Source organism: Trachurus japonicus, chromosome 21 (assembly GCF_045865225.1).
Source record: "Trachurus japonicus isolate A0001 chromosome 21, Traja_1.0".
NCBI lineage: Eukaryota > Metazoa > Chordata > Actinopteri > Carangiformes > Carangidae > Trachurus > Trachurus japonicus.
Window position 1 is genome coordinate 15,485,803 of NC_140927.1, and position 22,339 is coordinate 15,508,141.

At 40.1% G+C, this 22,339-nt stretch overlaps 2 protein-coding genes across 2 annotated transcripts; one reads left to right on the forward strand and one right to left on the reverse strand.

The window, feature by feature from the left end:
• The first annotated feature begins 1,023 nt into the window (after positions 1-1,023).
• smarcal1 (SWI/SNF related, matrix associated, actin dependent regulator of chromatin, subfamily a-like 1) lies at positions 1,024-11,055 on the forward strand. Its single transcript, XM_085764653.1, has 17 exons — positions 1,024-1,788; positions 1,883-2,237; positions 2,532-2,582; positions 2,689-2,949; positions 3,049-3,099; positions 3,194-3,377; positions 3,618-3,768; positions 5,503-5,664; positions 5,782-5,847; positions 6,870-7,010; positions 7,791-8,009; positions 8,543-8,613; positions 8,819-8,921; positions 9,246-9,428; positions 10,100-10,200; positions 10,422-10,518; positions 10,692-11,055. The coding sequence occupies exons 1-17, from the start codon at positions 1,441-1,443 to the stop codon at positions 10,884-10,886; spliced, it is 2,739 nt and encodes a 912-aa protein (XP_085620779.1). The 5' UTR covers positions 1,024-1,440; the 3' UTR covers positions 10,887-11,055.
• A 581-nt stretch (positions 11,056-11,636) lies between these two features.
• Positions 11,637-20,043, reverse strand: LOC146964922 (thioredoxin domain-containing protein 6-like). The gene is made up of 17 exons (XM_085764654.1): positions 19,844-20,043; positions 19,680-19,737; positions 19,303-19,406; positions 19,039-19,110; positions 18,173-18,289; positions 17,404-17,482; positions 17,157-17,239; positions 16,963-17,055; positions 16,036-16,190; positions 15,515-15,711; positions 15,132-15,276; positions 14,942-15,049; positions 14,545-14,696; positions 14,286-14,430; positions 12,835-13,097; positions 12,534-12,623; positions 11,637-12,204 (listed from the first exon to the last, which is right to left on the reverse strand). Exons 1-17 carry the CDS (start codon positions 19,874-19,876, stop codon positions 12,194-12,196), a joined length of 1,905 nt encoding a protein of 634 aa, XP_085620780.1. The 5' UTR covers positions 19,877-20,043; the 3' UTR covers positions 11,637-12,193.
• Positions 20,044-22,339: the final 2,296 nt, after the last annotated feature.

Here is a 22,339-nt window from a genome sequence, read left to right on the forward strand (position 1 = left end):
GGGTAATGTAATGTAAGATGTGTATGAAGCTAAACTATTTTTGTCCTGTAGGCTATAGGCTACCCTGAATTGATCCTTGGTGCACAACAAATTGAAATGCAGAAGAGGTAGACAGGCCATTGTAGTCTCTGTTGCCTCAGTTGGGTGGTCGCATCATGGATCTTATTGGGAATGAATTCTGTAAAGTGTTTGTTAAAGTGAAGGTGTGTGATCCACAGAGAAAGCTTCCCAACATATTGTCAGATCAACAATCCTGCATTATTCTGTAAGCAGCATTTTTGTTGGTTGATATTGAGTTAAATTTAGGTTTATAATAACCACATACCATCTCCTGTTTGTTAATGATTAGGCTATGTAAAATGTTTAAAAAATTGACTAAAATTTGTAAAGAGATGAGCAAATCACATACTATTTGGTTAAACAGTTTTTAATGTTATCGACCCATACAAATACAGTCTGGTATCATCTTGGTATGTTTGTTTGTTTTTTTTTTTTTTTTTTTACAATCTATGGTAATGGTGCCAATAGATGGTGGCCAAACACACTTTTTTTTAATGTTCATTTAAGGTATCAACAAAACTCGTGGCAAAACTTGATCAAACAACTATTTATCTTGTCTGATAGTGAAGACTTTGCCCATGATGGAAACACACTGAACGATGAAATCACCTAACGTTAGCCAGGCTACCTGAGAATCATGGCCTGTGGAGACCTTTTTTTTTAATTTATTTTTTTTATAAACAGTGGAGAGACACATCCCTCCATTTGTGTATCCATGGATGGGAGTTTCATAAATCTTTATCAAAAAGGGTTAAAATTCCAAAAGTTTCCTTACCTTATTTGTGTTTTTACCTCTTTTTTCCCCTCTCAAGCTAACGTTAGCTCACCAGTCATATCTCACTTACCTAAAGTTTTCCTAACATAAAGTAACGTAGAATTTAAAGTTTTTAACGGAAATATCCGTTATCTTTTTTTGACTGTGTCGGCATCGCCTAGCAACCGCCCACCTCCATGTGTCGGCTTGTTTTCCGACGTCACTTCCTGCGCGGTAGAAACTGAATCCGTGAGGAGGTTGACAACTAGCTTCAAACTAGATTTTAACTTTTTTACAAGCTTTACATTTCGCCGTCTGCAGATCACGGTCGTGCCACCAGTCGGACCATGTATGAACGCCCACGTTCCCACCACCACCGAGACGCTGCTGGTGTATTTAGTTCATAGTTTGACTGTTGACGCCCTGACTAGCTTACCGTAGTTAGCTGTTGCCATTATTAGCAGTGCAGTAAGTTGTGGCGTTTACTGACTTTCAGCATCGTAGTTGTTCTGACGGGACATATGGGGTCTCCGCGATCCACGTGTTTGCAGGTAACGTATTGGCTAGCTGTGACTGACAGCCATCGGGGTTTTTGAACAGTTTACTTGTAGCTGTTAGACGGCAGCATGTCTAATCAGCTGACTGCAGAGCAGCAGCGAAAGATTGAGGAGAACAGGCGGAAGGCTTTAGAGAGACGAGCCCAAAGACTTGGACAGGCTGTCAGCACCGATAAGCAGACCTCGGCTGGATTTAGCATTACTTCATCACACATACAGCCCCAGAAACAGACTGTTGCTCCGCATCCTGCTGCACCAGCCCCTCACAGAGACGCATCCAGCTCAGTTACTGCACCAAAACGCTTTATCCCCCCTCCCCCAAAACAGTCGCAGAACCAAAGGCAAGGTTCACAGCATCAGCACTTGTCTGGCAGTAGCATCCAGATCAACAACACAAACTCTGCCTCTTCTAGACAGGTGAGATTTGATTTTATCATTTATTATTTGGGTGAAATGGGGATATATATATATATATTTTTTTGCTAATGTCATTTAATGTCTTTCTTCACAGATAAAAGTTATTGACCCTCTTCCTCATGTGAGAAATCAACATGGAAGCAGCCCTGTATTGTCTAGTGGAGGAAGCATTGGAGTGAAACCAGCTCAATCCAAACCTAACCTCACATCCAGCAGCTCTGGTGGTGCAACAGGGTCATTCTACAAGCAAGGAGCGAGTAGACCAGCTCAAAGCTCTGTGGCACAGCTTCCCTCAAGCTCATCGACTTTGAGTGCTGTACCTGCAAAGAAGCCTGCCATCTCTGTGAGAGGAAAATGCCTACCTCACTCAGAGGGCCGCTTCAGAGTAGAAGTGGGCTACCATGCTGAACTTATTGCTGCTTTCAAATCCATCCCGTCCAAGACCTATGGTAAATATCTACCAATATAACTTGGCGGTTTTGCATCTGAGATCGCTTTACATTTTCAACCTTAGGGAAACGCTGACAGACATATTGGAACGTTGGAGCATAAATACAAAAAAGTTGCTATATTTTTTTTGTCTTTGAGCTCTGATCAAATTAATAAATCAGCCAAAACATTAGGTTCTACAGCACCGTTTGTCAAATAGCATCAATCATTTTTGCATACAATTTGTATGATCATCTGAATCTCTGTGTCATCTTCTGTGATAATAGATTTGATAAAGTTTTGTACTCTTTCAGAACCAGCCACAAAGATGTGGAATTTCAGCCTTGAGGACTATCAACAGCTAAGTGTGTGCATATGGGAAATATTCACAGAAACTTGCTTTCACATTTTTTCTCAGAAGAAGCCTACATTTAAATGCATGAGTATTTATGAATCTTGTCTGAATTGCAGTGGAGGAGGCAGCCTCTATTGCCTCTGTGTCTCTGAGGCCTCTGGAGGGGATGGAAGCGCTAGATGTTGCGGCAGCTACTAGCCGAGCTTGTAACGGTGCCGCACTGGGAGCGCTGCTGAAGCTGTGTAATGGCTGGCAGAAACCTGGAGCCACTCTGCAGGGCCAGTGCATCCTCGTCTCTCAGACAAAGTTTGAAGTTGACATCGGTTACCATGTTGATGTCATCGCAGCCTTCAAGCAAATGCCAACAAAGAACTATGGTACCAGTGACTTCATGGGATTAATGTCCTTTTTCTGTTGTATTCACATTTTACGTCTGCTGGTGTTAAATATCTTTTTATTTCTTGTTGGATCGGCAGACATGAAGACACGAAAGTGGAGCTTTTCACTTGAGGATTACAAGAGACTCAGTGAGTAACGTTTGCTTTATTTAGCCGGTTTACCTCTGAGCTTGTCTCTGTTGCATTTGCCATCTTGTCTGACCATTCGGTGTTCCATACACAGTGGATCTCCTCAGTGGGATAGCAGCAGTGGAGGTGGAGCCTCTGCCCAGGGCAGTAATCCAGGCTTTCTCTGCCAGGTTTGATGGGACTGAAGCCAGGTCTTTAGACGTCCCTGATGCAGACCTCTCCAGCATCGACCCCTCACTCACCCGCAGCCTTATGCCCTTCCAGAGGGAGGGAGTCAAGTAGGTGTCTTTGAGCAGCCATAAATGGTCTTTCTGCATGATGTAGCCAACAACTCAATACTGGGAGAAATCTATTCATCTGTAATTTCCAAATGAAGAGGTGTTTTCATTTTCTTTTAAGTCAATATTTTAGTGCCATTCTTTAGTAATATCAAATATGTCGAAGGGTTTGATCAATGTGACTTCCACTTACTGTCCTGTAGTAGCTTTTAATTTTGGCACTTGTTTGTGTCCCTGTAGTTTTGCAGTCTCTAAACAGGGCCGCCTCCTCTTGGCTGATGACATGGGCCTGGGAAAGACAGTGCAGGCCATCTGTATAGCAGCCTACTACAGGAGTGAGTGGCCTTTACTGGTTGTGGCTCCCTCCTCTGTGCGATTTACCTGGGCAGAGGTAATAACAGGCAACACTGTTTCTGTTATTCCATGGCTACATCCACACTAACTTTCAGTTTTAACACGTGCCACTCGTCCCATGAGTATTATGCATGCCACAGCATGCATAATACTCACATAATATTCAGGTGTGTTAGTCTGCGTAAAAAATATTGCGTTACAGAGGTAAAAATCTCTTTTCACTTTAAACGCCATTTCAAACTTGTGGAAAGTATTGGCGTGGATGTAACCCAAATTTTGTGCCAAGATGAAAAATAGCTCATTACTTAGTAGGTGTTGGAGTTTATCACAGAGTTTCCACTTAATGGTATCATTATCAGGCTGCATTAAGTCAGCAGGCACTGACTAAAGCATACCCTTCCAGTCTCCTCTGACAAAAGCTCTGCCCTACACATTATAATACTAGTTTCGGCTTAAAGCTCTCCACATTTGAGGAATGTTAATACTGTTCCCCCAGGACTACTTGCACTGTTAGGTACTTCATCTTCAGTAGGGAAGATGGCAGTATTGAATTTCATGCTTCCATTTCTCTATCCCATGGGTGCAGATGTGTAACTTGAATTATTTGTTTAATGCTCTCTCACTGATATCTGCTTTTCCTGACATTAAAGCTGAAATATATTGTTGACTAGCATTGCAACTGACAATGTTTTCATTATGATGAATCTCGTGATTATATGAGGAAGGTGATATATTTAAAGTGCTCGTTTTATGGTACCAACAGTTCGAAACACAAAGCTGTTAGGTATGTCAAAGAAAAGCAGAAAATTATTTGAAAAAGTTTTGAAAAAAGGGACTCATCAACATGTTTACTTTACAAAAATGAAATGGCTTATTGATCATCAAAAATAGTTGCAGATTTTTTTATTTGCCTGATCTTTTTGGCTTTTGTTGACACCTTTTCAACCTTTTGGGGCTTTTATTTTAAAGACAGTTGATAGCAGATAGTAGATAAGCACACAGGTACAGGGGTTATAACATAAAGCCACGGTTGTGCCCCCCACACTGGGGATCATTATAATGTCAGTGCACCTTTGTCCTCATTTTCCTTTTTTCCTCATACAATTTCAATACTTGTTAATTTCAGAGTTCATCTCAGGTTTCCTTTTTATTCTCTTCTCTGCTTAACTCGCAGTAGCATTAACAGGCTGCACTAACAGTACATTTTCAGAAGAGCTTTGCTCGACCGTCTGTCTATTGACCAGACAAGGCAGTCTGTTCTCTAAATAGATATCTTGGATAAAATACAGTCCCCCCAATCAGGAGTTGGAATCACAGTAGAGTTTAGTCACAGGATGTTGTCCCATTAAAGGACACTTAGTCTGTCTGGCCTGGCTCTTATCTGCACTGTTAGTCTTGAGCATTTGGCCAAATCTACTGCAAAGCATGGGAGCTATAACTTCCTGAGGTTAAACTAGTCTGACAGGCGAATGAAGAACATGTAAGTGAATTGTCAAAGTCATTTGGGCCACAGTGAACATTTCTCCAAACCACACGATTGGTTGTTCGTAAATGGAAACACTGTGATAGTAGTTAGGATGAATTATTATAGTATGTGACATTCAAACCAGTGGTCAGTGATGGAGATTATTCTCAATGATGCTCATTACATCATAGATTTCATTAATTTCAGAGATCGGCATCATGAGCGCAGCTTGAAAATCAGCAGTGTTAATCAGGGGAGTTCTGTTTCACTCTGTATCTCTGACATGAGCGTTATCCATGTATCTAGGCCTTCACACGCTGGCTCCCCTCCCTGAGCCGTGACAGCATCAATGTGGTGGTGAAGGCTAAAGACAACCTGCGGTCTGGTTTGGTGAACATCATCAGCTACGACCTGCTGAGCAGGATGGAGAAGCAACAGCCGGGAAACCACTTCGGTGTTCTCATCATGGTCAGCAGAGTGTGGTTGGACTGTGTAGTCGGTTGACTAATAGATTGATTTTAGATACAATTTTGCCTTGTGATGCGGTTCTGTTATAAAAAAATGTGTTTTTATCATTTTCCACAGGATGAGTCCCATTTTCTGAAGAACATAAAGACTGCTCGTTGTAAAGCAGCATTGCCTCTGCTGAAGGTGCTTTTTTTTCTCTTATTTCTCATCTAGATTTGTTACTGGATTCATTATTTGCTGCCTTAGACAAAGAAGTAATACTTCATTTGTTAGTGGTGTTTCTTATTGGAATACCCGAGTGAATCTGTTCACAGTTTTGTTCACAGATGATTCACTTTAGTTGCACTTTTCTGAGTAAATGTTGCCCAAGGAAAGTTTCTTTTACATTAGGTCACAAATCAGATTTGGGGGTGTTCCAGTTTTTGCAAGCTATATTATTCTGACAATTCATTAAAACATTTGGAAAAAGCTCAAGATTTACATAAAATTAGCAGGCAGTCATAGCTTGGGCAGTTGACCAGTTGGTTTGATTTTCATGGCAAACCAGACTTAGGAATTCTGCCATCAGACAACTAGCTTTTTATTTCTAACTCTAACAAACTAATCTGGACTAATTCTTGTATTTATGTGCGAAGTGAAACCAAAATTTGAGAAAAGAAAATGAACAGGCGATTCAAATGTAAACAAAGGGGTTATGTCAACACACTAACATGAGACTAGGGAAGTTTTCCATATATTTCCCATATACTGGTTAGTTTTCACTTCATTTTTTAGCAGTTGTGTGTTATAAACCTGTATTAACCTCTGCTTGATGCTTCATATTGTAGTGTAACAGTTAGAAAAGATCAGTGCTGATAGAGGGGTGCACTCTGATGTGTTTCACATTTTGATTGAAGCATTATACTCCTGTACAACAGTTGTTGCACTATGCTAGTATCGAACAGATCAGCAACTGATGCTGATGGGATCGTGGCACTAATGCACAATTATCATTGTGTAACTGTATTAAGAGAAACACTGTTTTGTTTTTGTAATGTATATGAATATTGGCTGGGAACAGCTCCAAAAACAAACACAGAAGCTAAAACACTGCAGCATTTGGCTTCTGGTTTGGTTTAATTTCTTTTGGTTGGGTTTAATTTCTTGCTCTGTCATCTAGACTCTCTCGGTAGTGGTCTGATCAGAACTGTTTTTTCCATCCGCAGGCGGCAAAGAGAGTCATTCTTCTGTCTGGGACCCCTGCCATGTCCAGACCCTCTGAGCTCTACACCCAGATTCTAGCTGTCAGACCTACGCTCTTCCCTCGCTTTCATGATTTTGGGATTCGCTACTGCAATGCCAAACAGGTAACCTAAGTCCAATTTGTTCCAGTGTGACGCTTAATGCTGCTGAGCTGTAATTCCAGGACACCTCAGAGCACAGAGAAGACTGCAGATGAGGGATTAGCAAGAATGTATTTATGTGCAGTGCTTACATTGTAAGTTCACAGCTCCTTGAAGGCAGTGTTGAATATGTGCATTCAGGTGTTAAAATTTGACGGATGTGCTGACATTGGCCCTAAGAGGTCAATACAAGTTAAGAAAACACATGCAAATACACAAATGTGGTAAAAGCGATGATGTTTTCAGGGTTTGCAGCATGTTTGTATATCGGCATCTATTTTCTTGCAGTTGCAGTGTGTTGAGCTCTCAGGGCCGCCATAGAGAAATACCACAATAAGATTTTAAAGGGAAATGTGTTCACTGTGAAGGCAGTTTATGTCCAACAGTGTGTACAGAACAACTGAAAACTGAACTTGTAGGTTATTTAGAGTACAAAATCTGTTTTATTTTTTCCCCATTTTTGCCCCACATTTGGCACCTACATCTCCTTAATTAATTTTAGTGAGCTCAACAGGGAATGCGCTGCACGATTTAAAGGTCAATTACCCCCTAATTTGGCCGTGATGACTAATTTTGAAAACTGTGGAAAAATTGCATGAGAGAACATGTTTCATTTCTGCATCAAGAAATCTGTGTTGTTTAGTTCCTTTCTCCTGGTCCCTAGTTCACTGTTATTAAAAAAAAATTCCAGGTAAAGTAAGGTGAACCTTAATGTATATTCCTTTATCTGAATTCCCTTCCCAGATGACTTGGGGCTGGGACTACTCAGGTTCCTCGAACCTTGGGGAGTTGAAACTGTTACTGGAGGAGTGTCTGATGTTGCGCCGTCTCAAATCTGAGGTCCTGTCTCAACTTCCCGGTAAACAGCGCAAGGTTGTCACAGTGACCATAGATGGGATCAACACTCGCACAAAAGCTGCGTTGTCAGCTGCTGCCAAGCAGTTAGCCAAGGGACATGGCAACGTAAGTTATGACTGTTTCCTGGAAAAAAACAGAAACATGAATCTATTTTAAAAAAAAGAGTATCTGCAGGCATTTTTCTAGACTGGTAAGTAAACAGCTGTTGTAGCTCTAGCAACAACACAAATGTGACTGACATACAATTCTGATGTACAGTATTTTAAATAAAATAAACATTAGACTGGTTATCCTGTTGCCTCAAAATGAAATGCAGTAGTGTTTCTTCTTCCAATGGTGTCTTTGTGATTGAAAAGGCATGACGGGTAGGAAAAGGTTGAAGAACCCTTGATGTGCCCAGGGAGGTCAGATGTATTGCTTCTGTCCTCTTCACTTGAGCGCCTCCTTTTAAACCAACCCAGAATACTCCAGCGAGCCGTCTTTTAAGAGCGTTCATACACTCCGATGGGAATGAGCTGCTGAGCTTGATTGTGCATAATCACACTGCTCCTCAGAGTAGTGGCAGTCTTATCAAATCATCAAACAGAATCTCCTGTCAGTTCTTATCTCGTGTCGTTCCTTATCTTTTTCCTTTTCAGAAAATAGAAGAGAAGGAAGCCCTCCTCGTCTTTTATAACCATACAGCTGAAGCCAAGCTACAAGCTATTATGTAAGTACAAATCCTTTAATGGTGGGGAGCAGTTTAGTCAAATCATCTTAGATTTGGTGAGCAGTGATATTCACATTAAATTTGAATATGGTAAAGTATAAGGAGTATAAAAGGTGAATCAGTCTATAGTCAGACCATTGTGATTGTGCACTGTATTCAAAATTAAGTGAAGAGTTAACATGAGTGCTGTTTGTGTCACTGACAGGGAGTACATCACTGACATGCTGGAGTGCGGGAGGGACAAGTTTCTAGTGTTCGCCCATCATAAGTTGGTCCTGGATCATGTCACCTGTGAGCTAGGGAAAAAGGTGAGTGAGACGCAGAGATCTTAATGCGGCTGCAGATGCCAAGAAATACAACTGTGACAGGAAAGTCTGCATTTAACTTTTACCTGTAACTGAGATGAGAGGATGTGGGTGGATGGAGATGAGAGTGTGGGCAGGTCTGAGCAGCACATTTGAGCTTAATATTACCTCTATCCCTCCTCATTTTGCAAGTTATATAAGGACAGATTTGTTAAATCGGTTTGTTGATTTGTTCTGGCTCACCACTTATGACCATTTGGCTTTGGTGGGTGTTTTTTACGGGATAATTGTTGGTTAGAGATTAAAATGGCCTTTCATTTCCTACAGAACGTCAGTTTCATCCGTATTGATGGGGCCACTCCATCAGCTGAGCGACAGCAGCTGTGTGAGAGATTTCAGCACTCGGCACAGACCTGTGTGGCTGTGCTGTCCATCACTGCAGCTAACATGGGTCTGACCCTGCACGCTGCAGACCTGGTGGTCTTTGCTGAGCTTTTCTGGAACCCTGGGGTAAAATACTGCACCTTCATTCAGTCACTGTTGTATTGGGTTATTTAGGCTCATTACTATTTAAGACTCAGTTCTGGTCCTGGTCCAACCTCTTATCTTTCTTCACCTTTTAGGCCTATATATGGTTTTTATTATAAGGTTGAGTCAGACACTCCATTTGAACCGTGTAAGCACCTGTCCCCAGCCAAGGGAGCTCTGTTAAAAAAAAACATTTTATGCTACCTGCAAATGTCAAATGGCAGACGAAGAACATTAAAGAGGGACTGGTTAGGAAAGTAAAACATTTAGCAGCTTCAAACACTGAATTTTTTCCCCCCCTGGAATTGAGAAAACAAGACAATTTTCACTCGTCAGGTGGACATGAATGTAATTCCAGATCAATGCCTGTGTTGTTCTTTGTCTTCTGGTTACATAATTATGTTATGTTTTGCCATCACATCAGGGTTTTCTATCTGCCACATAATGTATTATTATATCTGTCCATTTGATTTGATGTTTCTGTTGTTGTTGTTGACGCTGTGTAACATCATACAGATACATCCATTTCACAGAAGTCCACCTCCGTCTGTCAGTGCTAACTGGAGCTGAGAGAAAGCAGGAAACATTTAGAAAAAACCCAAAAAGCTCTCTTTTTTTTTTTGCATTGCTTAAAGAATGTCTTTTATCTGCAGGTCCTCATTCAGGCAGAGGACAGGGTGCACCGTATTGGACAAACCAGCAATGTGAACATTCACTACCTGGTTGCCAAGGGAACTGCTGACGATCACCTGTGGTATGTGTCAATCCCAACATGGTCCAACTACATGGATTATTATGGGCATTCAAAGTGTTTTCTGCCACAGTCATCATCAGTCTTTCACTACTGTTATAGCCAAACCTTCAACAGCAGGGGGTCGAGTTAATGAGCCGTCTGACACGCACATTGTAAGAAACAGTGAAATTAAATTGTGTCTGCTTCTATTATTATAATTATTTATTTATGTATTGATCCAGGCCAATGATCCAGGAAAAAATGAATGTCTTGGAGCAAGTGGGTCTGTCTGAGTCAAACCTCTCAGACAACGCACTGAACGCCAGCTTCCACTCCAAGGTACATTCTGCATTTGTACAGAAATAAGCTGCATGTAATGCAAATAAATAGCATGGTTTTTTTTTATGTGGATTAAGCACATTCACTTGAGACTAGCCAGGACAAACACAGCTTACTTAGCTAAACCAACCGTATGTCTGTCGTCTTAAACCTGATTATTTGGATTTGTTCAGGACCCTAACCAGAGGAGCATCATGGAGATGTTCCAGAGATCTTTCACGGCGGATGACGACATAGACGAAGCCATGCTGCTGGAGGCTGCAAATGACTGGGAGGACAATCCACATGGAGACAGTTCTACTCAACAACACGCCGTTGCCGGACAAAGCCCCATGCGAAGGAGCATCAAAGACTTTTTCAGCAGATGATTCATTTCAATGCCATTTAGTTTTCTTTAGTTTAGTCCTAGTTTCTCAGCATATCATGCTAACTGTTTTGTACTTTAAATAATGTATAATAGAAGTTGTGTTAATCTACTGTATATATACCTCTGTGTGTATTTTTTTTTTTGCTGATTAAAGAAAATTAATAAATGTGTCAAGGCCGTTGTGAGAATCCTGTAATCTACCCGACCTTATTGTTGTGACTGGATGTATCCACAGCACAGATTTTTTACTTCAGTGATTCCTTTAATGCTTTAGCGCTGAGTTTCTTTTTTCATGTTGCTGATCATTCTGCATCATGTCTCTGCAGTAATCTTAGCTGGGCGCCTGCTTCTAAGTAGAGGAGCCACAGAACTAAATCATCTCCATTTATAAAAGGCTTGACTGTGGACTGATGAATATCTAAACTCTCAGGAGACCCCTTCAGCTTTATGCAAATCAACAATTCCTGGTCATAAATCTTTTGAGATCTCATCCTTTTTCTTTTGCAGAGCTTGACTCACATCAGCAGTTGGTTCTTGTGAATAGTAAATCTTAAACTGTTTGAGCATTTGAGTCTAAGTAGCTCTAACCTACACCTTAAATCTGGATTTCATGAATTGGACTGGTTTGAAAAGGTGGACTCCAGTTAGCTTCTGTTAATGCCATTAACTGAGAAGTTCACATACAGTAATTCTTTTTTAACTTACCATAGTGAATTTTTAAATGATGTTTTTGACAAGAAAAATACAATGTTTTGAGTGTCACCATTTTAAATAGATTGTGTCCATAGTTGAAGAGCTGATCATGTTTTTTATTTAGACAGATTTATATATTTCCTTAGTTTTTCTTTCCACTGCATAAACTGATTAATTTCAACATTAACAGGGTTAAAATACAGCTTGAGCAATTTGTGCCTGTCATTATCACGCGAACGGGAAAAATATCCAAGAATACTTGAGTGTAATCATTCTCACAGCACTGTAGAAGTTAACACTGATATCAACAATTTATTTCAACATGGATTGAACAGACACTGATGTTTTCTGGTCTTACACTGAACTGGTGAACGTATCATATTGTCACATGATCCTGTTCTTAGTCATGATGATATACCGTTAACTACCATCAGGTACTCCTTTTCACCAGATCAGGAGTATTGGTCTCAAAATATGTCATATAAAAAGTGGAAATGTCAGATTTGTCTGTCATATGTATGTCATGATTACAATCCTGTAAGAAAAGTGAAAATATGAGTTGTGAGAAATGTGCGCTGATTCAATTTGAGTGCTCTGGATTGGACAGGATTCGAACTACGCGTCACCTGCAAAAAAAAAGGAAGGATAATTAGATCAACTCCTGACCTGTGATAGACAAAATATCCAGTGGTGGAAATTTACACTTGGTTTTCCATTATTGACACAGTGCTGAGGCTGAGGTTTTAATGTGATATGTTTATTGTTGACAGATGACCAGAACCTTACAGAATTGATTAGGCCTGCGTGTTCTCAGATTGACTGGTGCAAAATGGACTGGGGATACTTGGCTGTATACGTCTTCATGCATCTCTGATCGTGACTTCAACTTGAACATTCAGAATTTAAAGGACTTTAATTGGGACAGCTAAAACCCTTCTTTTTACCCTTTGCATACCTTCATGTTGTTGATGGTTATCAGTCATTCTTTCAGTTGGAGATGGTGACATTTCTGCGTTTCCATCTGCAGAGTTGTCTTGCTCTTTAGCTGAAAGGAAATGATCTTTACTTTACTTAAATTGAAGTCTGAGGTACAGAATGTGTCATTTCAACCACAGAAATATGGCTAGATGAAATATCATTTTCAGCAGGATAAAAGCCAACACAAACATAAAAAAACATCTGAGCAAAATTGTTATTTATACGAAACCAGATGGTGTGACAGATGGAAATGACTGTCATACACATCATATGATTACCTGAAATGGTTCTGTCTGACTCTCCATCACCAGCAGGCTCTGCATCTGAACAGATGTCACCGAAGATAAAACGGATCTTCTCCTCCGCATGCTGCTCATTTGAGGCACCATGAACTGAGTTGTGGAGGATGTCGGAGGCAAACCGGGCCCTCAGTGAATTTGGGGATGTGGACTTAGCTTGGGCAGGGTCTGTGGGGCCCATCATGGCCCTCCACTCCTCCACTGCATTTTCCTTACTCAGGACAAGCATCATACAAGGACCCCTGAAGCAAACAATGATGGGATGTTCACATAGCAGACAGAACTTAAGTACGGTAAATGTCACTTAAACCAATTCCAGGTACTGTAAAGATATTGTTGCAATATAACATGACATATACACATTGTCAGAATGAGCAGTGCTGCAACACGGCTGATGCACCTCCTTTCACTCAATACATTCAGTTTCAAATATAGAGTGAAAGATTGATGTACCTGCCAACCTTCTTATTCTTAGTTGTTGACTGGTAGTTTTGACCAATACAACGTTAAGCAAATTTCAGCCTGTCTCCTTTGTTGCTTTGGATATCCACCAGGAACATGATACCAAACACAACAAAAGACCATTTTAACTCACAAAATGAATTGTAATTAAATTGTCAAGAGCCACAATGGGACACCTTCTATTATTACAACAGGTAGCTTTTGACTACACCCTCCCACTGGGCACATATGTGGTGAATTGCTGGTAAAAATGTGTTCCAATGAAATGTAACAATTGTTTCAACAGCAGCACACAGCATCGCTATATTTTAATATGTAGCAACAGCCACCTCTAGATGAGAACTGAGCTGATCTGCAAATCTGTAAAACCAGTACTTTCTGGAAGATGCTTTAAATACATTGTAAAAGATGTTTCCTTGGTCAGAATATACAGCTTCAACAGGGATTCCCTGGGAGCCAAACAGATTAGGTTGTAACCTATAACGTCACTGGTCTGCGTTTGGGCTGGTGACCTTTGCTAGATGTAGCTCCCCGTCTCTCTCTCCTCCTAATTTGTGTCATCTCTTACTCTCTAATAAAGGCAGAAAATACCACAAAAAACACTAACTGAAAGTAAATTCAAGCTGACCCTGAGCTACCTTTACTGTCAGTAAACAGTACTGACAATAAAGGTACTGTAGTTTCTGTGGCCAAAGTGCCCAGCTGCACCCATCTCTCTGCCCATTGTGTCCGAGCAGTTGTGTAACAACCAAGTGAAGGGGCTAATCGGAGCGGAAGATAACTCTAAAATCTAGATGTGCGGTGGAACAAAGAATGAAATTGAGATGGACTTCTTAGCCACTTGCCTGAGGCTGCCTTGATTCTAAGCTGCTAATATTACGGCTAAAAATGCTGATAAAACTTAGAGCAGCAACAGGGATGAGGGCCGGTCTGCTGTCGGCCAATTTGTGCAAGGGGACAAGACTAACCGACACATGAATTCCACCAGCTGGCTGAAGAAAGGCTTTTCCCTGTGTTCTTTGTAAAACTCTGCAGCCATTTCCCTCGACAGCACTGTCTCCTTCAGCTGTGTCACCGAAAAACCGCTGGTGTGGATCTCCTCCAAAATCCTCTCTGATAGAGGGAATAGAAATATTAGAAAGGTGATATGATTACAGTATGTGTGCATCTATATGAGCAAAATTGAATTTGAACTTTTCAGTGTTGCATTAAATGACCAGAAAGGACCTTTGTGCTCCTCCATGGCATCAGGTTTGATTACAGCCAGTGTCTGCTGTTTATGGAAGAAGAAGTTGATCTCTCGCTCTGCCTCTTCTTGGCTTGTGCTGCCATGTAGCTGGTTGATGGCCTCATTCTCCACAGAAAACTTGGCCCTTAGACTGAGTGAGGAGGGTTACAGAAGCCAGAAATACAATTTAGCTATTGATTTTTTATACTTTTTCAAAAAGTGAAGTGAAGAACATGGTGTATCAGAGAGAGGAGGAGGAGAGAGATGACAATAAAAGTGTGATTGTCGGAACAAAAAGGTAATACCTTTCTTACTTAAAAAATCTGACACATTTAAAAGAAGAATAAAATCATTCAATCATTTCAGCGTGTGAATGAATAATTATACATAACTCACCAATCAGGACTCTCCTCTTTGGCTTTATTAACATCAGAAGGACCAAGGATGCTCTGCCAGTGTTGGACAGCCTCTGTTCTGGCCAGAGCCAAAGCGAGCACTGGGCCACTGTAATCACAGACATCTTCAATACAAGTTTGCAGTAGCATACTCCTCATCAGATTATTCTTTTAGAGCATGTGTAAATTACCTGATCATGCTTCTTAACAGTGCAGGGAAATAGTCCTCGTCAACATGTTGGAAGTAAAACTGTCTGACCTGTTCCTCTGTCATCATCACCTCTCTTTGGAGAGCCACCGTGAAACCAGACTTGTGGATTTGGGCCAGGATTTCATCTGCAGAACCATAGATGGGAAATAAGTCATTTATAATACAGATAGCTACTTCTGTTAGGGAAGTGTGATCAAATTTTCCTGCAGTGCCTCATTAACAAATATCAGACTACACTTGTATTATTCAACTCCTTTGCAGAGGGAATTTTAGAGAAGTCCTATTAAGTAATATGAACCACCCTTGCGTGTTTCTCTACTTGCATACGTGTGCACTTGTGTTTGTGTTTGGCACGGGCCCCACCTCTGTTCTCTCTGGCAATGTCAGGCCGGATAAGAGCCAGTGTCCTCTCCACATGCTCTTCCTCCCCATCCTGCTCCGTTACTAAGGCTGTCCTAAAGTTGGGGAAGAAGAAGGCGAGCTCCCTGCTGGCTTGGTCGCTGTCCTCGCTACCGTGCACTGCGTTGAACAGTGTCTGTGTGCCGTATTGTGCCCGCAAGCTGCAGGAAGCCAGGGGGGGAAAGGAGAGGAGAGCAGATGGTTGCTCGGCTGGTACTCAACCAGAGAGAAGCATAATGTTTGGGTGTGTCTGATGGAGCAGGCGAGATTGTGCTGTTTATTCTCTTTTCCAGACTTAAGTCTGAGATAGTTTCACACTGTTGCGCTCAACAGTGCATGAATAAATATCACTACAAACAAATGTTGGTTTTTACAGAGACACATGGAATTATTATTTCATCATGCTGCATCTAACAGTTTTAATTTTTTTTTTCTTTTAATCTTCTTTTATAAATGGAGCATATGTTTAATTTCCAGTTACTAACCTTTCTGGCTTTTCTCTCCTGGCTTCCTCTATGTCTGCTGGGCCGATGAACCCACGCCATGCTGGTATAACATTGGCGGAGCCCTCTGCCTCAGACAGTACGAGAATATGGGACGGACCACCAGACATAAACTGCACCAAGTCCTCAAAGCAATCCTGTGAACCACCATCGGAGCAGGCAGACACAGTATGTTAAGGACACTGGTTTTATCTCGCACATTCACAGACAAGATAGGAGAGATGAAAATTAGTATAGATACTTATGTTATAAATAAATCAGATAGAACACAGATTGTGCAATACAAACTATGTACATTTTTACAGTTCCATGGACGTAAATGTCTTACCTAGCCTATTACCTATACATATTCTGTGTTTCTGAATCTCTAATCATATAGCCTCCGGTCAAACAGCACCATAAGCAAAACATAAAATAAAAAAGCTGCTTACATGGCAGCTCTATTTTGAGCCCTGTGCAGTGATGCAGATGGATGTGTGATGTATTGCAAACTCATTGGAACAATTTTCGAACTGGTCATGACTGCTACCCCATTAGGACGTTGACACAGAATTTAAAATGCCCACTCTGTATAAACGTATATTGAACCCATCAGCAGTCTGACTGGTATAGTCTCTATAGTGAAAATATGCACACGTTACCATTGATTAAATTATTTTCAGTTTAGATCAATAAACTTTACTCAGCCAAATCCAAATTTCAAATGGTGCGAAATACGTAGCAAAAAAAATGGATTTACTAATTTTTAAGACAGGGTTTACCAAATTATGATGAGAAATAACCTTAGATTTAATTAAATCCTGTTGATGTAATCTAGCAATATGATGCAGAAGTATCATATAAATCAACAATTGATGAGCATATTGTGATCATCCTATAATTCTATTCATTCAGTTCACTACATCACACCTCTGCTGCTTTGTGCTGGTAAAAATCTCGAGCCTCAGCCTCGGTCAGCGTGCGTTCCTCATGGGCCAGGATCTCAAACCCAGCATCTTGAATCTAGTCAGGAGAGTCATGTCGACATAATGAAATTAAGTCAGCAGGAAGGCTTGAGACAATCATGTCCTCTCAGAAAGTGAGCTGTGTTAGTCTCTGTGTACCTTCATAATGATCTCATTTGCCTTGCCGTGAGCAACGGCATCTGGTTTGATGATGGCAACTGTGTAGGATTTACTAGCTGGAACTGCAGGAGAAGAGAGCAGCTTGAGTGATGATAAGGAATGCTGATAGAATTCAACATGGCACACAGAATTGCCAGCAGACAATGGTAATCATAGTTATTACAATAACAACAGCAATAACAATGAAAAAATGGCAAGTAATATGAAAATATTGTTTCAATGATACCAATTACACTTTCTTCATACTGCTGAGGTGCCTCCTCTTCATCTGTCTTCTCATCATTTACCAGACCCTCGTCTTTAACCTGAGGGACACAACAAAATTAATTTAAAAAAACTCAATATCTAAACATGGCTGTCTATAAAATCTTTCGTATGAATTAACTACAGCTGCAGCCACTGATAATTTTAATACAGTTTAATCTCTCACTTATATAAAAACAGAGAGGAAACTATGAAAATGGTCATCCAATTGGCTCACAGGGACACAATGACACATTGAGACATTACAAATTGAATGTTTTGTCCATCTCAGCAATCAAAAAAGTAAATACCATGTACCATAAAGAAAAGTTGCAAGTGCTCACAGTACATCTAAGCGGCGGGAACCAGAGAATATTAGGTATTTTGTTCGGAAAATGGCTCAACTCAAAGGATTTGGCTACAACTTAGCAGTGTACACATATTTATGTTTCTGTCTGAGTGTAGCTGTCTAACAGCTTGTTTAAACCTTTCAAATCATGTCCATTGCACAGTTTCCACCTGAGCTTGCAATGGACATGATTTGCAAAGATATGCTGTATCTCAATTGAGATACAGCATATCTTTGCAAAGCAGGGCCAACTATTCAGTACTTGAACAACCTTTTATTGTAACACCTATGCGTTTCCTTCAGTACTATAACAAATCAAAATTTCCTCTGTGAAAAAGGGGCCTGTTTTTTCAGCGAGTGTTTGGATAACTGCATCTGAACGTTTGTGTTTCTAAATGCTCACCACTCTTCGTTCGCCGCCTTGCTGCAAGACCAAATTCTCCTTGGCCAGTTCCTCGACAATCATCTTCTGAAGCAGAGGAGCGTTGGCCCCTCGCAGCACAGCCACCAGCTCCCCACCCTGTTCACCCAACACCTTCTCATTTTTTTGTAGCGATTTTTAATTAAACATAATTGTAATAAGATACAGAGATGCTTTGACTATGAAGAGAAAGAGAACTCTGATAATAGAGTTAATAATAAAAATGAAATAATACACTGAATATCCCATCACCCCCAGAGAGGTCACAACACTAGGCCACCCTGTTTTTCTAGCCTACATCATTAGCACTTCTAAGAATTCAAGTAAAGATAAAAAAGAAGACAGGAGAAAAGGGAGAAAAGGTGCCTGGTGTTGTAATCAGTTACCAACTGGCTTCCACAACTTGTCCCTCTTTAATGCCATATTTTCTACAACATACAGTACAGTAATAATGTTTATTAATGAGTGAAACAATACTCCACTGTAACAATGAGGTATGTGGGCTGTAAATTAATGTGTGACTGTTCTCACCTCTTAATTCACAGTAGGAAATGATCCCCTAAAGATACCCACTGGTTTGCTAATGTAGTTAACATATAATTTACTTCCACTGGTCCTCTCAGATTTCATATTTTACTCCCTTGCTCTTCATTCCTACAGGAGCCAATAAGTATTTTATTGGCAACTGATTCATACAACAAACCTACACTGTTATTCATAGGTTGTTTCCTAAAATGAAACAATGCAGCAGATTTTGTGTACAAAGCACAAAGAGAAAAGACACACATAAAGTTGAATAGAGATTTACTGTACAAACATAACCATTCATCAAGTATGCACACACTCACCCCATAGAAGAGGAAGGTGGGCTCACATTTCCCTCGATACTTCTCCAAAGCATTGATGCTGTCTGCCTCAGCCTGCACCCCACACACACACACACACACACACACACACACACACACACACACACACACACACACACACACACACACACACACACACACACACACACACACACACACACAACCACATACACATACCACTTAAGGGTTTTTTTTCCTCATGGTATTGATTTAAATTCTTCACATTTAAATTCACTAGTGGCTTACTGTGGCAAAATGTAATAGTTCATCACCCAGCTCATTCTTTATTTTTCGCAGGAGACCAACCACAGCTCGACAGGGACCACACCACTGCTGGTACACATCTACAACTGAAGGGAATGGGAGAGGGATATGTGGTGTGTTGCATAAGAGAGAAGGAGAATAGAAAACTGGTACAAACATCCAACCTGCAGTTATCACAGTGAACACAGAGGGGCAGCAGCATACAATAAATTACAGTCACAAAGTCAAGGCTTCAGCAAAGAGTGTGTGTGTGTTTTTTTTTTTTTAAGAAGTTACAGCACTGGACAGATACTATAGGCTAGTTACTGTGTTGTTGTGAATTAAGTGTAACAAACTTGTGTTTTACACTTCAGGCCTACCTGTTAAACCTTTGGTTGCAAGCATCTCCTCCCACTGTTCTTGATTTGTGGTACAGGTCTGGACAAGAAAATGCAAATTTCAAAGTTTCCTAAAGACAGCTTAAAAACCGAGAGGACAGTTTGGTAACAGTGATACATAAAACGTGTCGTGTTTGCTCTCCAACCTGCAGACTCGCCTCCTTCTTCTTGCCTGCCATTTCATTAAGACCGTCGAATTAAGTTGATATGTTTAAAATCAAGCGGCGAGCGATTCACTAAACAGATATTTAATTAGCTGAAGAAGTTAATATCCGGATTTGCTAATACTGTCACGATAGAGAAACTCCTCAGATGCTGCTAAGGGCTTGTTTGGCCCCCTGGTTGCTAAGCGACGGTGCCTTCCGCTTTCAGGCGCAATGAGATCTGGACATCCTCTTGAGTGTAATGCTTACATGGTTCGTGATATTATGCTCGTGTAATGCTTACAAGGACGCCTTTATTTTGGTTTCGCTACATATCATAACTGACTTTTTTCTCTTTCTTTCTCTCTCTCTCTCTCTCTCTTTTTTCTACTTTTCTCTGTCTACACGCTGTAGCCTACATAGGATCCTTACAGCGACAGGAAACACAATTTTTTAAAAATATTTTTTCCCCAATTCATTTTTTTTTACTGCTGTGAGTTTAATTTTGTATATTTATCTTTTCTCTCTCTCTCTCCCTTTTTTTTTTTTTTTTTTTTTTTTTTACTTTTCTGTCTCACTGTCTATGTTTCTTTGTTTATGTCAATTATTGGACTTGGAGTATATATATATATATATATATATATATATATATATATATATATATATATATATATATATATATATATATATATATATATATATATATATATACATAGGATCCTTACAGCGACAGGAAACACAATTTTTATTTATATATTTCCCCAATTCATTTTTTTTTTTTTTTACTGCTGTGAATAGCCTAGCCTATGCTATAAGTCGTGTGGGGACACATTTATCATATGAGTTTAATTTTGTATATTTATCACCTCACCTCTTATTTCTACAGCACTGGACCTTCTTTAACGCCCTAAATATGAATATGAATTATGAGCTCATACAACAAAATCTTACTGTATGTGGCACTGGCAACTATCCCTGCACACTCTCTCTCTCTTTCTCTCTCTCTCTCACACACACACACACACACACACACACACACACACACACACACACACACACACACACACACACACAATCCCCTTACCCTAACTTGCTACTTGCTAACTAATCACACATAAAATCTTGCTAGCTTGCTAAAAAAGCAGCAGACAGACTAATCCTGCATTACTGTACAGCAGCTGTCTAAGACATTCCAAAGAACTGCGGCATGTAATTTGCTGACAGCTGGGGACATTTGAATTTTAATTTCATCAATTGGAGTTCATTTCTAGCCAGTGTTACTGTAAATAAGAGATGTTTTCAACATGAATATGAGGCATTTTGGTGCAGTCTGAAATTAGAAAACATTTTTATTAATTATTATGGAAGGCTAGTGAATAAGTCTGAAAATTGTGGAATAAATTCACACAATTCATTGTCATTATAACCAGCAATGAAAAAAAAACAGTCACTTATTGTAGTTTGAATTGGATTTGTTGATATGCATAATAATAATCAATAGCCAATACCACGGGAAGTATTGAGACAATGATCTCTCACATGTAATTTGCTCAGGTTACATTATAAACTTCAGGATAAAACATTCATGTGAATAATGGTAGCTTTATCTTGCTAATATTTGCCCTGGATGCTCTAGCTATTGAGGCAGAGAAACAAGGTGGCAGCAGACAAACAGTTAATAATTCATATAGTGAGGATTCCCATGGTCAAAGAAACAGCTTGACATTTCAGAGTGTTTCCCTTGCCTGGGGATGGTATAAATGGAAAATGTCATACAGTGCAAGAACATAAAATAAATCATGTGGCACCTGAATGTTGTGTTTTCTGTGACAAATGAAGACAATTGTACAATTAATTAATGCATTCTTTTTCATTTGTGCTCTCACTAACACCTAACCATGGGAGTGTAGTACAAAACCAAACACCAGCCATTCAGCCCTACTGTTTGTACATGACAGGAGCTCTTGAAACAAAAGCTTCCTCCAGAAAAAAGAGCGTAGGCTAACTTACTCATTTGTAGTTGTTCATAAATTAACTTTCACTTTTTATGTATTGCACAATGTCTAGGATGGCTATTTATACCATAGGCCGCCTACACCAATCCAAGGAAGTTTTTCAGACTGATGCCCTCATCACTACCTTGACCAGACTCTCTGGGCCTTCAGTGAAGGTCTAAGAAAAGATAGGCCCACTTAAAGAATTTTTATACTCCTAATAAATTATTTTATTTATTGATTGTTCAATTCAATGGTTTTGGTTCAGTTCAATGTTGTTGTTGTTTTTTTCTTTTTTTTTTTTTACATAGTTTGTTTTTACCCACTGGAATAAAAATTCCTATTCTTGTTATAAACGTGTCCTGGCAAACAACGGGGGAAATGGACCACACATGGATCACAATTTTTCTTCTGATGGTATCTGGGTGAATGACACTTCCTGACAGACAGGGCCTTCAGTAGTGGCAAAGATGGTAAATAGAGTATCTTTTGTAGTGGTAATGGC

Coding starts and splice junctions, on each gene's coding strand:
- smarcal1 (XM_085764653.1), top strand. CDS start 1,441: ATGTCTAATCAGCTGACTGCAGAGCAGCAGCGAAAGATTGAGGAGAAC. Junction 8,614..8,818: donor GCCAAGCTACAAGCTATTAT/GTAAGTACAAAT, acceptor TGTCACTGACAG/GGAGTACATCACTGACATGC. Junction 10,519..10,691: donor ACGCCAGCTTCCACTCCAAG/GTACATTCTGCA, acceptor GGATTTGTTCAG/GACCCTAACCAGAGGAGCAT.
- LOC146964922 (XM_085764654.1), bottom strand. CDS start 19,876: ATGGCAGGCAAGAAGAAGGAGGCGAGTCTGCAG. Junction 16,191..16,962: donor ACCAGCACAAAGCAGCAGAG/GTGTGATGTAGT, acceptor GGTGGTTCACAG/GATTGCTTTGAGGACTTGGT. Junction 12,624..12,834: donor GTCAGACAGAACCATTTCAG/GTAATCATATGA, acceptor ATTTCCTTTCAG/CTAAAGAGCAAGACAACTCT.